The sequence below is a fragment of the Acipenser ruthenus genome, chromosome 2 (genome assembly GCF_902713425.1).
Source record: "Acipenser ruthenus chromosome 2, fAciRut3.2 maternal haplotype, whole genome shotgun sequence".
NCBI lineage: Eukaryota > Metazoa > Chordata > Actinopteri > Acipenseriformes > Acipenseridae > Acipenser > Acipenser ruthenus.
Genome location: NC_081190.1, coordinates 24,519,784 through 24,542,258, shown reverse-complemented (window position 1 = coordinate 24,542,258; position 22,475 = coordinate 24,519,784). Strand labels below are relative to the sequence as shown.

General features: G+C 34.1%; 1 protein-coding gene across 4 annotated transcripts in view; it reads right to left on the bottom strand.

Moving 5' to 3' along the window:
• Nucleotides 1–10,632: 10,632 nt before the first annotated feature.
• Nucleotides 10,633–22,475, bottom strand: part of LOC117973210 (centrosomal protein of 120 kDa) — a 30,446-nt gene continuing 18,603 nt past the window's right edge. For all 4 annotated transcript variants that reach the window (XM_034924678.2, XM_058992473.1, XM_034924681.2 and 1 more), the window contains 5 exons: nucleotides 21,907–22,068; nucleotides 19,461–19,583; nucleotides 17,769–17,867; nucleotides 12,477–12,622; nucleotides 10,633–11,591 (listed from right to left, as the gene is read on the bottom strand). In XM_034924678.2, the coding sequence (XP_034780569.2) occupies nucleotides 11,357–11,591; nucleotides 12,477–12,622; nucleotides 17,769–17,867; nucleotides 19,461–19,583; nucleotides 21,907–22,068 (765 nt within the window). In that variant the 3' untranslated portion in view covers nucleotides 10,633–11,356. The remainder of the gene's footprint in view (nucleotides 11,592–12,476; nucleotides 12,623–17,768; nucleotides 17,868–19,460; nucleotides 19,584–21,906; nucleotides 22,069–22,475) is intronic.

Genomic DNA, 22,475 nt, shown 5'->3' with positions numbered 1-22,475 from the left:
CTTTAGATGCACAGTTTTCATAGGCTCGTATTCTATTCATTTGATTGAGGAAACCACTGTTTTTGCACAACTTGTCTGCTTTAAGTGTCTTTTCCTCAAAACTATTACAAACTTTACCTTGAACTTTAGAAAATTGTCCTGTCCCTTTTTTTGTTGCCATGAACAAGTGCTCACTATGTAATCATAATCTCATACCAATGAAATTGCCAGCCTTTGAGTGATTTAAAGAAATTATTCTCAAGGGAATTAAACAAATTTGTAAAACAAATATAGTTAAAATGTAAGACATCAATCTCATGTTGCTATACCATGGGAACAAGAGACCTGTGAAACATAATTTTACCCTGAGGCTTAACAAATGATCACATTCAAATATGTTTTTATCTTTACATGTGAATGTGGCCCAGAGGTTGAAAACTGTGTTATTTTGCTTTTCATGGAATTTCCTGTTCAGGAAAATATTAAACTGAAAAGGACACGCTTTCAAAAACAATTAGAGAGAGAGAAACATTTTTTTTTACTTCTTTGTAAAGGAGTAATTGAAAACATACAATGCAGAAAAAGTCTCAGAGAAGTATAAATATTTCTTTAACCTTGCTGAATCAAGTTTCATTAAATTTATCAATAATGAAACACTTATATCTGCTTTACACGGATAAGAAACTTTGAATGAAACATGCACAACTACACCCTAAAAAAAAACCAGAAACAAGCTAATGAAGTCATTGATTGATTCTGTAGATTAACGCAGATCCTTTATTTGTTAATTGCAAGTCTATTAATGCTAAAAACATACATTAACATTTGGAAGACAACTATAAAGGTATAGCCTTTCCTTATCATGCACAGTGTCAATGTTGCATAAGAACCAATAGTCTGTCTCATGAGAAATTAGAATGAGTTGATCTTTTGCCATCATATACAGTATATTCTAAAAAAAAAAAACTACATTTATATACCATTCAGTGCCTTGACCTATCTGTATAAATAGGGCAACAAATGTGAAATATTGCATAAGTGACAAAGGTAGCAAATATATACCCACTTCAGTCACTGCATGCATAATTGTGCCACATTAAGTTTCCTATCTAAGGATCTTTTTTTTGTTTTGTTTTAAAATTTCTAAAAATTAAAAAAAAAAAAAAGTGACCTAAGGGGATATGTACATTTTGACTAAAATATATATGATCTTGTCATTAGTCTTACTTACTGAATGTTACTGCAGTTACCACATTAAAAATTACACACAGAAACAGATAGCCTGTACTAATTATCAGGATGAAAATATGCTCCCACCCTTTTAAAATGCTGGATGCTGCTACTGTGTTGCTGTAGTGCACTACATTTCCCATAAATCACAGAGAAGCAATCGATATTGCCTGTAGGTTTACATAAGACTGGAACACAAGCAGAAACGTTTTCTTCCAAGTGATGAATGGCGGGAGTCATTTGCTTTGGAATGGAGTTGGCATCCATTTGTGTATACAAAAAGATTTTGGAGCATTTGGAACAGTGTGCCCCGGACTGGATGGTTTGACAGTTCATTCCAGGGTCAGTCAGAAGTCGGCCATCCAGGAAGAGGGCGGAGTCACAATACAAGAAGTCATCGCCTTAATGCAGTAAGCGATGTGTCAGTCATGGATTGGAGGATACGTAATTGCACTCACTACCGAAGGGGGCGGGACTGAAGGTATATCAGGGGATGTGGCCAAGCAATCTGTTACTTTGTTATGGTTACGGAAAGACCGCTGAAGGAAAATAAAAGTACAGTGAGTGCTTTGTATTGTTTTGTCAGTCTAGTAATTGTATTGTTTGTCACTGTTAGACGGCTAAACTATCCGGGAGCTGGACTACACTTCACCACTGTACACAAGTAATTGTATTTCAACAGTAACACTAAGAGCACTCACTGTGGACTTGTGATCGTGTTTGTGTTAAGTGTATTCGTGTTTATTATTTCGGGACTGAATCCCGTGTTTTTTAACTGAGCAATACACATTGTTGTGTAGAGCCAGTCACTATTATTTATAGTTGCCACCAGCAACGCAGCTGAATAAATAGCTGTTTGGATCGTGAACTGTGTTGTGTGAATCATTGCTGTGCACTGCACCACCTCTACACCTGTGCACTGCAAACCACTTTGCCAGACACATGCTAAATAATGTTAATATCAAGTTGTAGGACTTGGATAAGTAGTTTTCCAGACATATGGAGAAATCTGTGAAGTGTGCCATAAGTACGCAAATACTTAGGTACGAATGGACTATTGTCTCCACTATATATGTATAGTTTTTTTTTTCCTGATATATTCTGCAGACATTTCAATAATGCATTAAACATTTCTGTGAAGAAACCAAAAAAACAGTCTAGAACAGTTTCACGAAATCAAGTTGCAATAAATTGATCAAAACACTCTTTAAATGGCTTCCAGTCAGTTTAATACAGTGCCTTTTTATTGAAACAGATATTTAGATGATTATTATTTTCACTGAAAACTGATTAATCCCATGCCTATTGGAACTTTTATCTCTTCATATATATACTGTATATATATATATATATATATATATATATATATATATATATATATATGTATATACATACATACTATATATATAGTATATATATACACTATATATATATATATATATATATATATATATATATATATATATATATATATATATATATATACAGCTGCAAATATATAGTAGCATTTTCACACCGCTGTAAGATTTCACACCAAACTAAATTGCTAAGTTGTAAAAACTAAAATATGTATCATAATTGCTTTTTAGTTATCATTGTTCAATACATTTATTTCTTCCATTTAACAGCAGTTTTTAGACTAAATGTATTTCTGTGATAACTGTGCATTGTTCCGTTAAAATTGATCCTAAATAAAATGCCACAAAAAATGATTACAAAATTATTAAAGCTGACGCTGGATGGTTTGGAAACACACTTCTGCCACATTGATTGCATTTTACACACTGCTATGAATTCCATCAGTTACGACATGAAGTGTATTAGGAACAGCCACACAATTGTGAAAATCAAGCTTTTCTTTCACGTATTGAAAACAGGTATATGGATTTATTTTCTTGATCATTATATCCAGGGATTGTTTTAACTTAATTGACGTAGAAGGGCTGGATGAAATTAATGGTGGATGCTGCATATGACTGATAAAGTCCATTGGGACACTAACTATTTATTTAGACTTATGGGGCCATATTTTGAAGTACAAATGCAATAGAACTTCCTGCAACCTCACTAGTTTTATATCATGCATTTCTTTTTTCTCAAAACATGTGATTTGCTTCAAAATACCCACAGTGTGTTTTCACAGTAATGTTTCAGTTTTACCATGATTATGATATGCATTTACCACAGTTTGCCATAGTTTACCGTACTTCTCACTTCTTTATCATGCTTTCGCTAGGCTTTATTACACTTTGTTATACTTTTGTTATGGTAAACTTTTATAAGAGAGACCCCATAGTCTCTTATTAATTTGGTCACATATTTTTAAGGGTCACTTTTTCATCTTATTAACTGTTAACAACTAGCTTACTATCATGTTAACAAAATAATTTATAGTTAGTAAATATATTAACTTGTTTATGTTAATATAACTAATAAAAAGGTATAATAAAAATAAAACCAGATTTTCTTAACATTACTACTGTAATATCTTTAAAGGTGCCTTTGAACAAAGTTACCCCCATTTTGTGATGTTATCAATCTAGAGTTAATAACCCCAAAGTTGCGATATGGTACTTTCTTGCAGGAAATACATCTTTGCTCTTATCTAAATGTGTTAAGCTTTACTGTTGATCAATTGAAATGGTATACTGAGTGTTTTATTGTAAACAGCAATATCCAATTCTCAGTAATTTTTTAAAACATGTTTTCTTGTTCAAATCAACTTCTGGTATGACCCATTTACAGCTCCAGAAAATATACATTTAACACAAGCGCAATGTGTTATCTGCCTCGATTACAAAACATGTTATCCGCATAAAGTGTCTCTAGTGCTGGAGGTTGGCTCTACTTATCAAATCACTGAAACTCATAAATCAAACCTTTCGGGCAAAGCATGTGTGGGACTCTAGATGTTAGGATAACGTTTGTATATATCAGCTGCATAAGCTGTCTGTGACGGGCTGTTCTCTTAAGTGCTAAGGATTCAGCCGCGTAGCTTTGTACTGTCTAAACAAGCACTATGTCTCTTTCTTGTTGCTTGTTCAGATTTCAAGGATACCACAGCTAATATAAAACCAGTTTTCATGACTGGATTTTTTTTTGTTTTTGACAACACTTATTCATACTCTATCTTGATATTTAAAGCATCCCTGTAAGTGTTTTCACCGTCGGCAACACCACAGCTGCTAATACAGTATTATATGCGTAAACCATTTCAGCTTGAAGCTTCATTTTTTCAGTGTTGTGGAAGCTCATCTAGCTCATCTTGGACCTAAGATGGCTGCCATTTTTGGAGCAGGGGTAGAGTTATAAAAACATTTCATGCAAAAGGCATTGATGACATTTAGCCTAAACCTAATCCTAACCTTAAAGAATAAGTAGCGGGGTTCCGAAAATGTGTTTTATGTTTTAATGTACTCGTAATTTTTTTTTTCATTGTTAACATCCTGACAACTTTTTATACTTAGAACTTTAAAGTCTGTTTCAAAGCTATTTTCAAAATGGCTGCTTAGTGCACTGGGGTTTGAGATCCGTCCTCAGGAACAAACAAAAAAAAAAAAAACATGTGCTCTGGCTTTTCTTTTCCATACCACATCATGAATAGTTATTGCTGTGTTACCTGTTTGACAATGTGGGCAACCTTATACTATCAGTGCACTAGAGCAGCCACTTTGAAAAGAGCTTAGAAACATGCTTTAAATGTATAAGTGTAAATAGTTGTCAGGATATTAACAATGAAAAGAAAAATTACACGTACATTAATTTTACATAGTTGCAGCAACACCTGGGAACGTGTAACGTTATATTTTTCAGAACCCCGCTACTTATTACTCTTTAAAGTCACAATCAAACTGAAAAATTGCTATTCAGCACCAAAGCAGGACAAATAAAATAGTATTTTCTATACAATATAGCATATTCAATGTAGATATTCCTGGAGTATTTAGTACTGGGCAATTCGCCAACCTGCAGTTTGAACAGGGAGGGAATCCTTTTTCTACCACCTAGCCATATCAACTGGAAATCCTGCAGGAATACTAGCTGTGATTTTGCCTAAATTATTTCACAGCCAGGTGTTATATAGCCTTTAAATTGCATTGCGGTTTCACCACTATTCTTTGAATGGGTAAAAACAGCCCTGATTGGCAGGTGTCCTTTGGATATATACAGCACTGTGCAATACTTCTGTAAAGGATGGAAACTTAAAGTCTCATGCTTTCTATTTTATGTTTTTCTTTACTTAAAGCAACTCAATCTCAGAAAAAAAAATAAACTTAGAGCTGTATCGGAAGAAGAAAGCAGGTACAAAGAATGTTTAAAATGGATGTTGACAAGTGGTAACCAGCCTCTGGATTCTTTTCACCCTGTTCTGGTCTTTCCAAATTATTTATTTGTCTTGTTCCATATAAGGTTCTTTCCAGAGCCCTATATCTCAATTGCTGTGAAATATGAACAATATCAGTGCCACGTATGCAACTATTTGCTAATGTTTGCTTTAGAGTTTGTGGGAATTAGATGGTAGATTGTGTACCTCTGTTATTTTCCACAATGGTACCAAATTACATGATTTCTGGCAATACTGTGTTTTTTACAGAATAACTAAAAAGAAACTTAGTTATACATTATAACAAATGTTTGATGAGTGCCTAGCCAAAAACGCTTGTCTACTTGACTTTGTTTTTATAGTTTTTACCTTACAATATGGGATTGAGTGATTTGAAGTTATGGATGAAGTCAATTAGACAAACGTTGTCTGATCTCTGTTAATGTCTTGTTACAATTTTTTTTTTTTTTTTACTAAGCATATAAACTGACTGAAAGCCTCTGCTGAGTTCTTCCCACACCGGGATTCTGGCTTTGGGCTAAAAAGACATATGTCAGCAGTTACACGCCCAGGTGTTTTGACTGCACGTCCTGTGTTACATCGTATCTGGTACTCCTCATGGATTTGAATCTGAGTTCCAGTGGGACTCTACTGTACTGTAAGCAAAATGAGCTATCTCACAGAGGCTATCCTTACTAAACAATCTGATTACAGAGCACATTACAAAGACATCTGTTAGAAAGGGTATTGAGTTCTAGTGGTTTGCATATCACTCTAATTTGGAATGCAATTAAGAAACAAAGGCAGTGCCTCTCTCTTAGGGCTCAGTTCAATTAACTAGAAAAAAATATATATAATTTAATACAACAAATGGAGAGAATGCCAAGCAACATTGTGTTAATTGAGTTACAATAAACATTCACACTTGCTTTGTTTATTCCATGAATTTAAAATGTCCTAGTTTGAACGTTAATTGAAATGGGTTCTTAGTGCAATGTTGTGCAGAGACGTGGTGATGTATGATTCTGTAACTTTCTTTTCTCCCTCGGCAATATTTATAGTGATGTTAGTTTTAATTCCAAGGCAAGCCACCATGCTCTTGACTGTTTACTGTATGTTAATCCTTGGTTCTTTGCAATACAATATATCTTGTTTGTTTTAAAGCCCTCTTGGGAAAGAAGACAAGCAGCACAAATAGAGCTTGATAGTCGTTGAAGCTGAAAGATTTGAGTTTTCAGTTTAAAGGAGCTAACTCGGGGGAGGTAGGTACCAGCTCCAAAGGCATACAGGCAGTGACATTCCTCCTAATAGCAGAATGATGGGTTTATCATTGAACTTTTCACCAGATTTGAGAAAAGTATTGTAACTCATGTCTAGACCTTGCTAATACAGTACAAACATTTATGTTTCTTTTTGCACAAATATGATGACATCATCCATTACTGTTACCATTCTAAGAGCATCTCTGATACAGTTTATCTTGGGTGTTAGACGCAAAGGATGGTCAAAGGACAATTTAATCAAAACTCTAAACTAAAACGTCTGTGCTGCAGTATAGTGGACACTGTAGTAGAATGACACAGTCCTTTTTCATGGTGGTGTCAATATAACTGTTTAGATGCTTACTATCTAGTATCTTACCTGTTGTCATGCAAAATAATAATAATAATAATAATAATAAAAAACTATCAATAAAAGACTATAAATGTTAATCAACAATTCTGGTACTTTTTCTGGCATTTGTAATTTGCAAACAATTCTGTAATAACATGTTCCCTTCTTTAAAGTTCAGGTTTTTAATTTGGGACTGTCAGTCAATGTTATTGACTTCTGCTAACAGATGCAGTGCATTACAGCACAAGTGCCCAAGAACAGTCTGCTTAGCTTTGCTTTCAGTTATTTAAATGCAATAACTGGTCAACTACGAGCATTTTCATGTGCAGTAATAGAAAGTGAATGCATTAAGTTGTGTTTTATTGTGACAGGATGACTTTCTCCCTGACACATACATATGTGTGAGGGCTGTGTAAATAAATGTGTAAATAACTGCTTTTTTATTTTTGTACTGGTACCTTTTTTTACATTCACACTCAATTCCTACAGTCTAAATGTGATAATTGTTCCAACTACATCAAATAACAGTATATATTTTTTTATTTTTCTTATTCAATGTGTGTGTGTGTAATATTTATGTATAAATGTACTTGTGAATATTCCACTTTAAATGTAAGTTTGGCATGTGTGCACGATGAGTTATTTTTGTTTCTGATTTATATATTATACACTTCTATGTGGTGCACTTTTATGGGGCAGCAGTGTGGAGTAGTGGTTAGGGCTCTGGACTCTTGACCAGACGGTCGTGGGTTCAATCCCAGATGGCAGACGCTGCAGTTGTACCCTTGAGCAAGGTACTTTACTTAGATTGCTCCAGTAAAAATTGTACATAAAAATAATGTGTAATATATATATATATATATATATATAATTGTATGTAAAAAATAATTTGATATCTTGTAACAATTGTAAGTTGCCCTGGATAAGGGTGTCTGCTAAGAAATACATAAAAAGGAAAAGCATGGTCTCCACAAACAGGGGAAAAAAACCCACTTTGTTTTAAATCCTAGGAGGCTGTGTATAACAAACAGAAGTAGCAGCAAACTCTATTACTACTGGTATTGTTATTTAGATTGCTGTTTTTTTTCCTTTGAGTTAAAAGGTGTTTTCTTTTAAGCTCATCTACGTGCAAGCAGTGAAGCAGTGGGACCAGTTACAACAAAAACTTAATAAAGCCTATTTAAAAAAATAAATAAAAGAAAGAATACATGTATCAATCCTTACATTTATATAAATGCATTTAGTTGTCTGTTCAGTTCTGCCTTTCTGTTGACTGCGCCTCACTATGGGTCTCTGGTTTCTTTCAAGCAATGCCCTGATGTGGTTAAATTGTTTACAAAGTAGCAGTGAAAGACACATAAAGCCTATTTTGTTTATTACACAGCAGAGCTAAATACAGAGTTTATGAATACCTTTGGAGACAGTTGCAGTTGCAACGTCAGTGTAAGAAGTTGCAAAAACAAAGGGTATATCAGGAAGTGTGTTGAGAGTTTAATAGATGTTTAAGTGTAATTCCACAAATGAACTGTAAACAAAAAATAATTAAAAGCAACCTGATGGCATAAAAGTTTGATATGAATGTGAATTATTGTATTCAAATATGTTGTTGGCGAGTCATTTGTAAGTCTTCTTGTCATTTTTAGCTTTTCCTCATTTTCATGTTTACTTAACACCAGCAATGTGAAAGATGACTTCTAGAGCAAATGTCTTTGGAAATCAGTTCCTGAACTGCAAAAAAACTTACTGGGTTCCTATATGTCCAAGAATTGTTAAGCAAATGAATTTGTAACTCAGACAATGGCCATTTCTTTCCACTTTTAAAATCAGGGTGCCTTTGCTTTAACTTATGTTCTCAATGAGCATGTTTCATTACTTGAACATTCAATCCATCTGCCTTTCAAATACAATTATATTAAAATAACTGTAAAACGCAAATACACATCTGTTAAAATTAACAGGAAATGCACTGTATTACACTAGTAATTATGGAGCATTTACAGTATTTATGCACAAACTCACAAAAGTAATTCTAAGCATATATATAAAATAACAACTCTTCCCCCACCCCCCCACCACAAGTACTTATTGCCTTTGTTGACTTTGATCTGATAAATCAATGAGCCATGCACTAGGAAGGCAAACCACTCTGAGTTGATTCAATTCATTTACTGGAAAGTTGCCTGCAACCTGCACATAATTTTGTAGCACTATGTTTGTAATATAGTGTGAAAGTCTGATAGCATGATTGCACTGAAAACATTATTGTTGATAATGCCATTTGTGCTTCTTTGTGATAAGGTAGCTGCATTGTATCCTGAAAGAAATTTAAAATCTTGTGAAATTTAAAATTAGTGAGGATTCTTAGAATGTTAAAATTAGGAAATCCTATCCAACCGATTCTTTGTGTGTAAAAATGCATATTTTTTTATGTCTGTTAATGGGATTTCTGTTGTAGAGTTTTATATGTGGTTATGAAGTATGAAGTCGATTCTATAGCTCACAGGATATCGCAGGCTAATGACCAATCTACTTTCCATTTTTCCATCTGCATTTTATATACCTTTCCCACAAATCACATCACACTCATAACTCAGACAACTTCGCTGCATTTTTTAAATTAATGGAATGTGTTTTTTGTTTATTCTTATACTGTATATACACCAGCAGTCTGTGCTGGGAATTAAGAACAGCATGTAAAATGTTTCATAACTTGCCTTGCAGTGGAACCACAATTTCTCAACATTGGGGTCACTGTGCAGAGACTATTGTCCAATAATGAAATACCAAGTCTATACATTTTTATTTCTGTAAAACAAATCTTAAGAACAATAAACAGTAACTTTTTTTTTTTTTTTTTTTTTAAACTTTGTAAGCCAAACCCCTCACAGCTTCTGCACTGACCAGGCTTCATGTCTGCTTAGCAAACATCTGTCTAAATATTTCTAAAGAAAACATTTTATATATAGCTAACAAAAAGGGTAATAAATGATGTGTTATAATAATTTTTAAAAAAGCTAGTTAGCATCAAAGAATTACAATTTAATTTATGTGAAGAGAACACTAGGTTTACAATTGAAAACGTGTTCAGGCAGAAGCGTTCCAAAACGCAGGATTATTTATTTTGTATAACTATAAAACAGACTGAAATAAACACAATAGAGAGATATTATACTGTAATATCAAGCTTAATTTCAGAAAAACTGCCCTCCAAATGTTTATTTCCTAAAGTACTTTGAGCATGATTCTCCAGAGAAAATAATAACAAATCTAAATCTTCTGGCATTAGTTTTATGATTTTTTTTTTGATTTTTTTTTTAAACGTTTTTTGGAAGCTCAAACTTCATTGTGCCAATTTAAACCTCACACATATATATTCTCCTTGGAATAAAATTCAGTATTAAAAGAAATGCGATTAAATTGACCTGCTGGATTGTGGTTAATTGCAAACCCCTCCACCCCCAAAAAACACACCTTGAATAGCACTGTACCTTTAGTGCTTGATTAATATAAATGTTTATTAGTCCAACTAGAAAAAAACAATTAAATACACTGTGTAAGGGCACCTGTTTTTCTACACTGTCAAATATGTTGTTACTTAAAGCACCTAAAACAGGTACATTTACAAAATACAGACTTAAAACAACAGACACTCAAATCTTATTTAATACAGTTTCAGAATACTATACAGCACAACACATAAATACATTAATCCAGAAAAGTATGTTATTCTGTAAAAGCCTTTTTTATTTTTTACATTAGGGCCCCCCCTTCTGTTCACAAACAGAATAAAGACACTAAATCACCACCTGGAATTCCTGTTAAAAAAAAAAATAAGCCACTTTTGTACACACAGTATATAGTGTATTGAAAAATGACAAAGTCACAGGTCTACAAACAAGCAACTGTTACAGGGTTTATTTTTAAAAGACAACACAATTTCCATTGTAATACTTTGCAGTCTGCCAATTCAATTTGTGGAGTATTTTAAAATATACATTTTTTTCCATTTTCTAAAATATAAATGCTTTTTGAAAATACTTTCAGAATTAAAAATAACATTATTAAATGTAGTAAAAATGTACACTATTTAAATATACACAATTGTTAGGGTGGGAGACTATTGGCCCTCATGTATTTACAATGTATAATACATATATAACATTTCCTGCTGCAGGATGATTACAGAGAGTCAAACAGCATTTAGTTTATTTATTTGCTGCTTCGGTTTGCAATAGCTTCTCGTATTTGCTTATCCAGCTCACTGATAATACGGTCTTCGTGAGTATACACCCCTGTCCTTAGAAGTGTGTCCCTTTCCTCTATTAGCCTGCTTAGATAGTCATCCAGGCTTTCGTTCAGAAGCTGGATGTGGTGTCCATCTGTTCTCCCTGTTGCAGTATCTCTCTCGTCCCTTGACTGTTTTTTGTCTTCCTGCTGCTTTAACCTGACAAACAAAGCAGCAACAATTTACCACCCAGAAGCTTGGCCAACATGAGCTTGATGCATTCTTTGCTAGGAATAAGCTTTTATTATGGTATGGTCATCTGTGTGATGAACAAATACTTAAAATGTAATGTTTTATTACTGCCTCTTGTTTGTTAAGTATAATATTAGTGCATGACTGATTGTAGATTATTCATTATTAACTGTTCTTTCACCAGTCCAGCACCATGGCTGCAAATTTTGGATACCATTAGTCGTAAGCTGTGTGCATTGCACTAAGAATGAATTGAAGGCAATTCTGTTGAAACACATTTACCTACATTTTCTCTCTCTCTTTTAAAAAAACATATTATTGGACTGTATGATTGATGTTATGGAATACAAAGTTATTATTCTTGGTATAGTAGATGACATAGTACAGCACGCTTCTGAATGATAAACACATAAATACGATGGCTGGTACCAGTCTATGACGTATGGTGTTAAACTAAACTTGTTGCTTTGCATGTTGCAAGTTACAGGCTCAGACAGGCTCAAAAAGTCATGGTGTCTAAATCACCAGTATGTGCTGCCTTAATTTATTTTTAAAAAGCCTTATTACTGTAGGGAAGATTTTAATGCTTTTCACTTTGACGTCATATATATAGACACACACACACACTGAACAGCTCACGTGACGCTACCAGCAATGGGAGCGCACAGACACATACAACACAATGTATGAAATATTTGGTAGGATCTACAATCTCTGAACTAATCTTCTCTATTCAATAATAAACTAACGTAGCTGAAAAGATTGATCGTGGCGGATAAGCGGTTAGGGCGGATATGCGACGGATTACTGTACATAAGAACTTTTTTACCGATTGCCTTTCATTGATTGTACCTGTTCAGTTCATTTCTGATCTCCTCCAGTTCCTGCCTCTCTGTTTTAACAACGTCCTTCTCCTCAGCTGCCAGGTACCGAAGTCTCATGTGCTCAAGCTCCTGCTGCTGCTTCTTCAGACGAGCCATGGCATTTTCCTGCTCTCTCTGGGACACAAAAAGAAGTCAAAGACCAACTATGAAAATTACATTAAAAAAAGCTTAGTGGGCCTACCACAGATTTGGCATCATTCTGGAAATGTTAACTGCAGACTATTGTTATATCAGTTACATCTATTACTGCAAATTGCCGTTGTTGAAATATAATTACTGTATGATGTGAGCAAGAATTATAGAGTCCATTAAATTGTCAGGCAAAATTTGGCAGACATTATTTCAGAAAAAAATGAAAACAGGAGGAATTTAGCATTTGTATTTAGCAGTGTGTTTAGAAACTTTCACAGTGCTTAATAATATGTTATACATTCGAGGGAATGTCTGTGTTTATAAAGTATTTGAAAAAATATATTTGAGATATATATTTTTTAAACCTTTCTTCAAAATGCCCATGTACTGTACTTGTACACTGGTGCTGCAGTTTATATTTCTCTTTTGCATTAGAACTGCTACGATTAAATCGGAAATCAATTTTTCGATCGATTCAAGTCCGCATTATATACATCGATACAAATACTGGATAATCAATTCAATAATCACATTATTTACGTATATCAACGAAAGTGCACTGAAAGCCCTGCCTTGCTATTTACAGTATTTCTGCCAGACAAGCAGTGGGCACGCTCTTATTTACCTGCTTGTGTTAACTAGCATCTGATTTGCTGGTCCCATCCTACCAGCGAATCAGTTTTGAAACTGTTTTCTAAGTAAGCCCCTCTTTGTACTCTATGTAAAAAAAAAAAAAAAAAAAAAAAAAAAAAAAGCGTGCCGTCTTGAATCCATAAAAGGGCGACAGGCTTGTATTCCTAGGAAACAACCTGTAAATGAATTTTGCACATTGAAGAAAAATGACTGTATACAGTTTGCGCTTCTTTGGCATTTCAAAATGAACTGTTATATAATGAATTTTTAACAATATTCAGTAACAATCAGCTTGACCTATAGCAGGTATGCATGTTGTGGTAAGTAAATCCATTATTATTATTATTATTATTACTATTATTATTATTAGGCAAGGATTTCCACATTGTGTGTTTCACAGATAGTGAAGGTTAGGTGGTACAGTATTAACAAGATGTAATGTGTGATGCTGCAGCTGTCACTCAATAACAAAAAGACGCATGTCATAAACGCATGTCTGGTCTATACAGATAACATTCCAAAGTACTGTAATCTGTTTGGAATAAATATTTTAGTAACACCGCTGTAGTTTGTTAAACTTGCTTTAGGCTTGCTGCGAATGTTGTTGTGTGTGTTTTTTTTTTTTGTCCTGACGCTACCAAGGTGTAATTACCCCTCGCATTCAATTGTTGTGCACAAGCTTTTACTTAACTGCAACGATATTAAAATCATCACGTCAAGGGGGGAATTGAGCGAAATGTATATGGGGGTACAATTATCGATACTACTGCTATTTTGAGGCTTAACTGACAGCCCTATTTTGCATTAACTGAGAAATAGTCTTCCTTGTATAATGCAGTAAAACAGAGCATTAACCCCATAGGTGAAACAACTAAGATAGCACTCTGTTAAGTGAATAAGTGTCTGTTAGTGACTGCAGTCTATAAATTTAGAGGAGAGCTGTAAACATGCACACATTAAACTAAACAGAGGCTAAACATGAACCACAAACACACTCTCCCACTCTCACTGAACTGTGGGAAGAACTGGAGACTGAACTCAAATACAGTTTTCTGAAAAGAACTGAAGACCGACAGGTCAGCAGGAGGGTCTGGAAGATTTCAAGACACACTTTTCACCCAGGAGAAAAAAAAAAAAAAAACACACACATTCTTGTAGAAGGCCAAATTAGCTGCAAATGAATCAGTTTAATTATGTCTAGTGGTTTACAAGCAGGCCTGACAAGACAGCACGACTGTTAGCCAGGAACATCTGCATTGTTTAGAATGTAGTGAAACAACCTCTATAGTCTTCATTGGAATGGTACTGTACAAAGTTATGGTTTATGTACCGATATCATGTACTGTATCCCCTCCTGCACTTGCCACATGCCATAAAAGTTGTGTACCGCTTTAACCAGAAAATGTATGTTAGTAATATACATACCCCACAAAGAACATAAATAAGGAATGAGCAAGCCTGGACTATTTTCTGAAGTATCATCTGCATATATAAATCACATATTGTCCATGAAATGTTTTATTAAACTCAAATAACCTTAAATCAAAAGCCAAAAACCATGCAGAAGTAGGTCAGTCACCAATTTTTAAAACTTCAATAATTTGCGGTAAAGAATCTGGATGTAAAGTACTATCACAAAACAGAACTTGTGAATAAGTATGCCATCTAGAATTGCAGTAGATTCAAGTACTTGTATGTCCATACTGTAACAAGACTTGCATATAAAAATTACTGGACCTTGACATCTCTATCAAACATACAGCGCAAAAGTGATTTTAAATGTTGCAGAACTCAGACATCCTTTAAGTTTTTTTTACAGAAACTCAGGAAGGACCAATCCATCCTGGGCGATTCTTGAGATACCACAGATCAGGATACCCTTTACTTAGGTATGTTTAAGCCAAGGGGTTGTATTTTTGTAAGTTACTGACTTAATAATCCTATTTTGCATAATTCAACAATAAAATAGAAGAGGCATTTTGCTATTGTTATGTGGTGGGTGGGTGGGTGGGGGGTTCTTCTAGGTAATACTGTAACAATAAAAGACAGACAATTAACTCTCAAGAAAAAAAAACACTAAATTTTGGATTATCCTGTATGAAACCAAGAATGATTTGCATTAAATCAAACTATTGCATCTGTCCTTCACCTTTGACTTTGAGACGAATGTGAATTTATTAGTAGAGACTGACTATGTATCTTGGGGTATGGATTTATTCTTGTTAGAATGAGAACATTGATCTATTAGTACAGAAGGTCAATTGTAGGTTACAAGTGCTTTTTAAAACTAGGGCTTGTCAACACGTCTTCCGTCAGGATTGTGTAGATACATACTCTACAGCTTATTAAGCATAAATAAAAACATAATTAACGAAGCACACTAGGGGAAGTAAGACAATGCCACCCTAGACCCCCAGATTGTCATACTTATCAATTATGTGTATATCCTTAGTATGCTTCATCACATTTGAATAAGTAGAATAAGAGCGTGACATATGTACGTACAGTGATCCCCCTTTATACTGTGGAACAGGTTATAAGTGGTATGGGCATGGCTCCCATTTGCCACATGCCATGAAACTAGTATTCTTGTTATAAGGCAGAACACACACAGCACGGTCTCTTAACTATGGCTCCCAACTACATTGTTATAAAGGGGGAGCACTGTACATGCAGACATTGTAAATGAGGTCCCATTGTCTATCAGACAGCATTTGTAAACATTACAACTCTCGACCATGCTGGACTATATGGCACCCATTTGTACCAATACTTGCATCAGCTTGTACTTGCACTGAACTGCTCCATACCTTGCTGCATTCAACTACTACAAATAACTACTTACCATATCTTGTATTTGATTTTACTGTAAGTATCTGTACTCACATTTTCTGTAATTGCTCTTATTTGAAATCATTCTCATCCATTTATCATACTTACTACGTGTTCTTACTGGACTTTACTCATATAAGCAAATAGTTACTATAAGGTTTAACTGCTCTTAGTCAAATTCGCTGTTACTTATAAGTTACTGTATGCTTTATTTTGCTCTTACTTGAATTGATTTTATTGTACTTTCATATCTGCTCTTATCTGTATTATGATATTCTGTAATGTGATATTTTATAATGCGATACTTTGTACTGTGATAACTTGTAACAATTGTAAGTTGCCCTGGATAAGGACGTCTGCTAAGAAATATAATAATAATAATAATAATAATAATAATAATAATAATAATAATAATAATAATAATAATAATAATAATAATAAGATTTGCAATGTAACTACTACTATTCCTGAAATTCATTAATGTTACCATTCAATTGATCTGAACCAGACACAAAGAGTGCCAGTGGAATGTACAATGCAGGCAATAAAAGTGCATCAACGGGTCACATGCTTTGGTGCAGAAAGTATTTTCCACAAGAAAAAGCTCCTATATAGTAAAAACCCATTCTGAAGCTGAACTGAAAACACTTATGTTCATGTCTACTCCTGGAGATGTGTTGTATAAATATGTTACAGATTTATAACCCTACTTCACCTTTAGTTATGGACACCTCTGTTTAACAAATAAAAATACTTTGGCACATACGCTAAAACATTAAGTTCTTAGGCTTTCCAGCTGGATTTTGTCATTAACAGTTATTAACAAACTTTGATGAAGCTTTCAGTGTTTAATCCTTCTAATGTTGCCAGTCCTCCAGTAGGATTTAAAAGTGACAAATTGCTAGAAGAGATTACAGACCTACAGCTATTAAACACAAACAGCTCATACCCACACCCTGTTAATCAAGGAATATGCATCAAAATGTACTTTACAGAAAAATACATTGTTATGCTGGTGTGGAACCTAAAACAGATGACTATTTACAAAGAAGCTTATCCTAAGAATGTTCTAAAATGTTTTTTTAAACAGTTCAGTACTTTAAAATCATCAGGTATGTGTGTGTGTGTGTGTGTGCATGCGCGAGTATGTATACCAACTCCAAAGAAAAAAAAAAAAAGAGAATCAATTTATCTAAACTAAATAAAATGCTGCGCTACAATATTTGAACTAGAATTTTTTTTATAAATTATAATACATAGTTTTAATCAAGTAGAAATATGTCAGCTCTCCTTATGAAGAGCTCCTAGGGGCCCGAAAATAGTTTGTTTAAAAAAAGTATATAAACTTTGAATTACAGGTATATATTGTTCAGGCAAACTAAGTAAGAAGGCAGTAATAGAAGACGTACCTTACAAAATAAAGGATTTATATTTAGGTACAAAAGCTCAGACATTTTTTCTTCACCAATTGCTACAAAAAAAACTAAATACCATTTGAAAAAACAAATGCATGTTTACCACAATGTGATTTTTTTTCCTCTCAAAAATTAGACCCATGGACGAGAGGACAACAAGTATTATGGTAGGTAAAATTTGCTGTAATTATTTTAAGTTAGTTTTTTGCTTTGTGTCAAAATAATATCCACATTGTAGTTTACAATACCTGTTTTAGTCTTGCAAGTTCCTTCAAAGCTCGTCCCCACTGTTGCTTATAATGTAGCTTAGACTTTGTTGAAGATTCCAACTTTCTTTCCAGTTCCACCTTAAAAAGCAAATACATCAAATAAATGAAAAGTAGTAATAGCATCTCAGTGCTCACAGTTATTGAAAGATGATATATACAAAAAGTCTGGCTCAGACAAAGTTTATCTGTTCTAAAGCACAATATGGTTTCAAGCTGTTATGTCACTCCATGTAAATATTATGGCAGATGAACATTTTCTTTCTTAAAATATGACCTTATTTTTTATTACCTAGATGTCTACCCACAGACAAGTCTTAAACTTTGGACATCCAAAATAAATTAATTTTCCTCCAAAAATCTTCATTCTTTCAAACTAATTTGTCAGTGACAATACAGTAAATGCTTTTTAAAGTCTGTTTAAATATAAATTAGTCTTAATAAAAGCCAGCCTCAGCTATTTTAAGAACGAAGGGTGATAGCAACAATGAAACAGTTTTTGTTCACTGGTTGGGATTCTGCAACTTGCTTTCTGGTTTTTTGTTTTTGTACACCACCTCCATCAGGGAGGATTGATAACTCTAACTTCAAGCACTTGGTACACTATACTTTATATGAGATTTGAACCATTAAAAGTAAATAAGGGACTGGGATCAAAATGAACTGTAGCCTGAAGACCACATGGGTGGCTGGGGGTTTGCTCTCTCCAGTGAGTCGGAATGGTGTTCTCCGTGAAGAGTAACTGACAATAACAGTATTGACCATGGAGCCAGCTGTTAGAGCAGCCATCCAACTGCAACACAAACCTGACATAGGAGGAAATGATGGTGACGGGAAATCTATAAGTCCAAGTGGTTTACAGGGTTAAACAAAATCCTGAAGCCTTATCACTGCACAAAACCCAATTCTCATTGATAATATGATCTACATATGGGACTGATATCTCTCTCTCTACTAAGTAGGTGTTTTGTGAAATACACAAAATAAAAAAAATAAAAAATAAAAAGTTAGCACCTAACCTAAATATAAAAAACAGTATCAACTCTTTAAATCAATTATGATGCTTGTTGAACTATTTTAATAAAATCACTAATAGCTGATTGGCCTGGTCTGTTTGGAAATGTCTTGCATTTAGTCTGGGAAAGTGGAAACATGTCCTGGTATGATTGCTTTTAAATTAATCACTAATGGAAATTTAGCATACCTTTAAAATGACAGAAAAATATTAGGTAGATGTAGACCAGCCAAATTCTGCACTGATGCAAGGCAAGGGAAGAATGAGCACAATAATTATTTAAACTTAAAAATCTGCAACAATAAGCTAAGAACTGCAATTTCCTTCCTTTAGTAAAGCTCAGATATTGTACACAAAAGTTGCATTTACACTTCCCATTCATAAATGTACCAGTACAACTACTGACTATTTATAATGGGAAGTCAATGGAGTCTGACTGAACTAAAGCTTGGAAAAAAGCTTAAAATAAGTTTTATTTAAATTCTATCAACTCTCTCAACCCTGCAGACCTAGATACAACCCTACAGTAATGAAAGGCTTGGTATATTGCTTGGTATGGGCTGCAAGTTGGAAGAACATTTATTTTTATTTTTTGTGAAAAGATTAATTTCTCTTTGACGGCAACAACGACAACAACTCAAAAGAAAACAGTCTCCTACTTTTTCCAGATTGAGCAGATTAATTTCAGATTGAAGTCGGATTTCTGGTTTGGTGCTCTGCTGGTCCCTGAACTGAAGGAAGTCCTTCTCCAACAGCCTGTACTTGTGTTCTGCATCTTGAAGCTAGATGACAAAAAAAGAGAATACAAATTATACAACGATAAAAAACAAATAACATGCAAATGCATTTTAAAATAACCATCAAGTTATAAAAATCTAATTCCCAGTGTCTTGTGGTAGGTTACTAGAGTATCATATGCTCAGCAAGTGGTGTATTTAAATAAATACATAAATAAATACAATAAAATAAAATAAGGGGATTAACTAGATCAGTAAAAAGACAACAACCATACTACCTGCCCTTAATTAAATTAATTTCACCGACTTAAATACGGTAAACAGGGCTACCAGTATACCAATGAATATATGTTCTGTTCACTAGAGAAATAAGTGCGACAGTCAAATTTCTAAGCAGCATTACATATCTTGGCTATTTTTTTTGGCAACCCCTATAGATAAACAATGCTGTAAATCTCCCTTGACAGAGTGACAGAAAGATAAATACAATAGATAGGTACAGAAACTCAAATTATACATTTTTTATAGGAAATGGCTTAATGTGGCCACTGCTGTACACTGGCATGTCCTTTAGAAAGGTTTTTCAGGCTATTATCTGACATTAAGCAGATGCTGTAAAAATCCTGCAAACAAGAAATGGGAATCTAGGGCACGGGGGGAGTGCACAGAGTACATCATTGAGAGTACAGAGAGATTGGGCTCTGCTTAGCAAATGGAAGAAAAATGTCTCTGTTTACATGTTCCTGACACGAGGAGTAACGATATAAAGCAGTATAGCATCTTGTCTCTAGTTTTCCTCAGCGCAGTCCATTATTTAACCTTCTCAAGACTTGTCCAAATACGACAAGAGCGATTTATACTGTGCACTAATTCAGATTAAAAAAAAAAAAGGTTTAACATGATATCCATTAAGGATATATTAGTAAGTGTATTGTAAACATGTGGCCTTTCTTCTGTATTGTCTAGTCAAGGAAATGGATAATGATTTGTTATTTTACGTAAAATGCATTAATGATTTAAAAGGGTTAATTCCTGCAAGTAAGTTAATTAATGCTAGTAACATTTGAACTGAATTATACAATATGGATATTGCAGAAAAAAAAGAAGACAGGAACATTAAACATCTACAATACAGCAGCATAGTAAACACATATTAACATAGAACTTACTCTTAGTGTCCAAAAAAAAGCAGCATAAGAACTATGTTACACATTCCTAAAGAAAAAAAAACCTTACTAATGCATTCTCTCAGTACGAATTTTATACTGTGGGCTGTGGCAATTCTGAAATTCCCACACTACGGCCAGAGAATCATTCACTGATGAACCAGAGAACAAACACCAAACAACCTTGGATATGAATCTTGTGTAAATTTGTGTTTGTTGCATTTACTTTCGCAGACGATTCTAAGGCTGGAATGTAATTGGAAAAGCAAATTTAACATCTAACAGTACAGTCACTTCAGATTAAGGATTTGTTCGGGACACTGTTCAAAAAATATATATATATCAGTCCCATACTAAAAATGCCTTCTCTACATTAATAGTCTGAAGGTTTTTAGATATCAAGAGCTGGAAAAACAAAAGCTCTAAAACTTCTTTCAATTTAGATCATGGTTTGTCTGTCAAACCCATTTAGTCAAACAGCACACGTCCAAGTCACTGTTTTACAACAAGTTCAATGCGTATAGTAAACCAGGTGTTAACATAAGCTTCCATATCTTCTTATTACATTATACTCTGAAGCATGTTTTAGTAGAACTGTCAGCTGATCAATGAAAAGTTAACGCATGCAAATGATGAAAGCAGAAGGGTATAATTAAATATTGATGTGAAGAGAATCATCTGATCCCTGGCATGGGATAAATACAAAAGGTGTGTGTGTTTTTGGGGGGGTAAATACAGATTATTTTACTAGTGTTCATATAAATGAAGAAGATATTTGAACTATTTTAAAACAGCATTACAGTGGTATATTTGTTTGAATGGCGTATGTATTTATCAGAATGACTTTGTCATACGCTTTTCTTTCCCATTCTATGTGTGTTTTTTTAAATGGACAGTTTCACATAAATTACTTTAACCTTACATTGAAGATTCCTAATTGAAGGCTACTTTTCAATAAAATGGCCATTTGAGTTCAATACTATTAACTTTGTCAAACAAAGCCTTTGACTGATCAATTGCCATATTAAAACAAAAAAGTACTGAAATCGCTGATAATTAACCCACTGAAAACAAATCAAAGTCATGCCCCACCCCCTCACAAATGAATCTGATGCTGTCCTAACCCCAGAGACAATAGTTCACCTCATGGACTTTCACATATTGACCCAGTGTGAAGGCAATGCAGTGCCATCATCACCTACCTGCTGTTGTAGGCGATGCCTGTCCTCTTCCAGCTGTTTGACCTTTAACCTCTCAAGCTCCACTTGGTGGACACAGTCTTCTCGGACACGACGGCTGTTGTCCTGCAGCTCTCGCAGGCTACGCTCATGGTCAGCCTGCATCTCCTTTCTCAGTCTCTGTAGCTTCAGTCACAAACAAGGGGTTTTCAATGGTCACTCTACTGCATAAACCACACACACTGCACAGTATGCCACACCAGTTCCAGCACAGATTTACACTACAGCTATTTACCCAGCTTCTATTTATCTTCCCACTAAAAACACGAAACTTAAATATAAATTTTAAAAGTAACATAAGTAACAAATTTTAAACAACGATTGCCATCAACCAATTCCATTTTGAGCAAATTATTATGGTCAGCAAAAGCATTTATCACAGAGATAAGACCTCATTTACTCCCTCTATTACAAAAGGAGTTGCAATAGTATACTACATATTTCAGTGGTGTTGTTTTAGTTTGAACAATTTGAACTTAAATTTTCCAAGTACCAAAGTAGGAATCCTGGTGGTCCCATTAAAATAAAGAAAC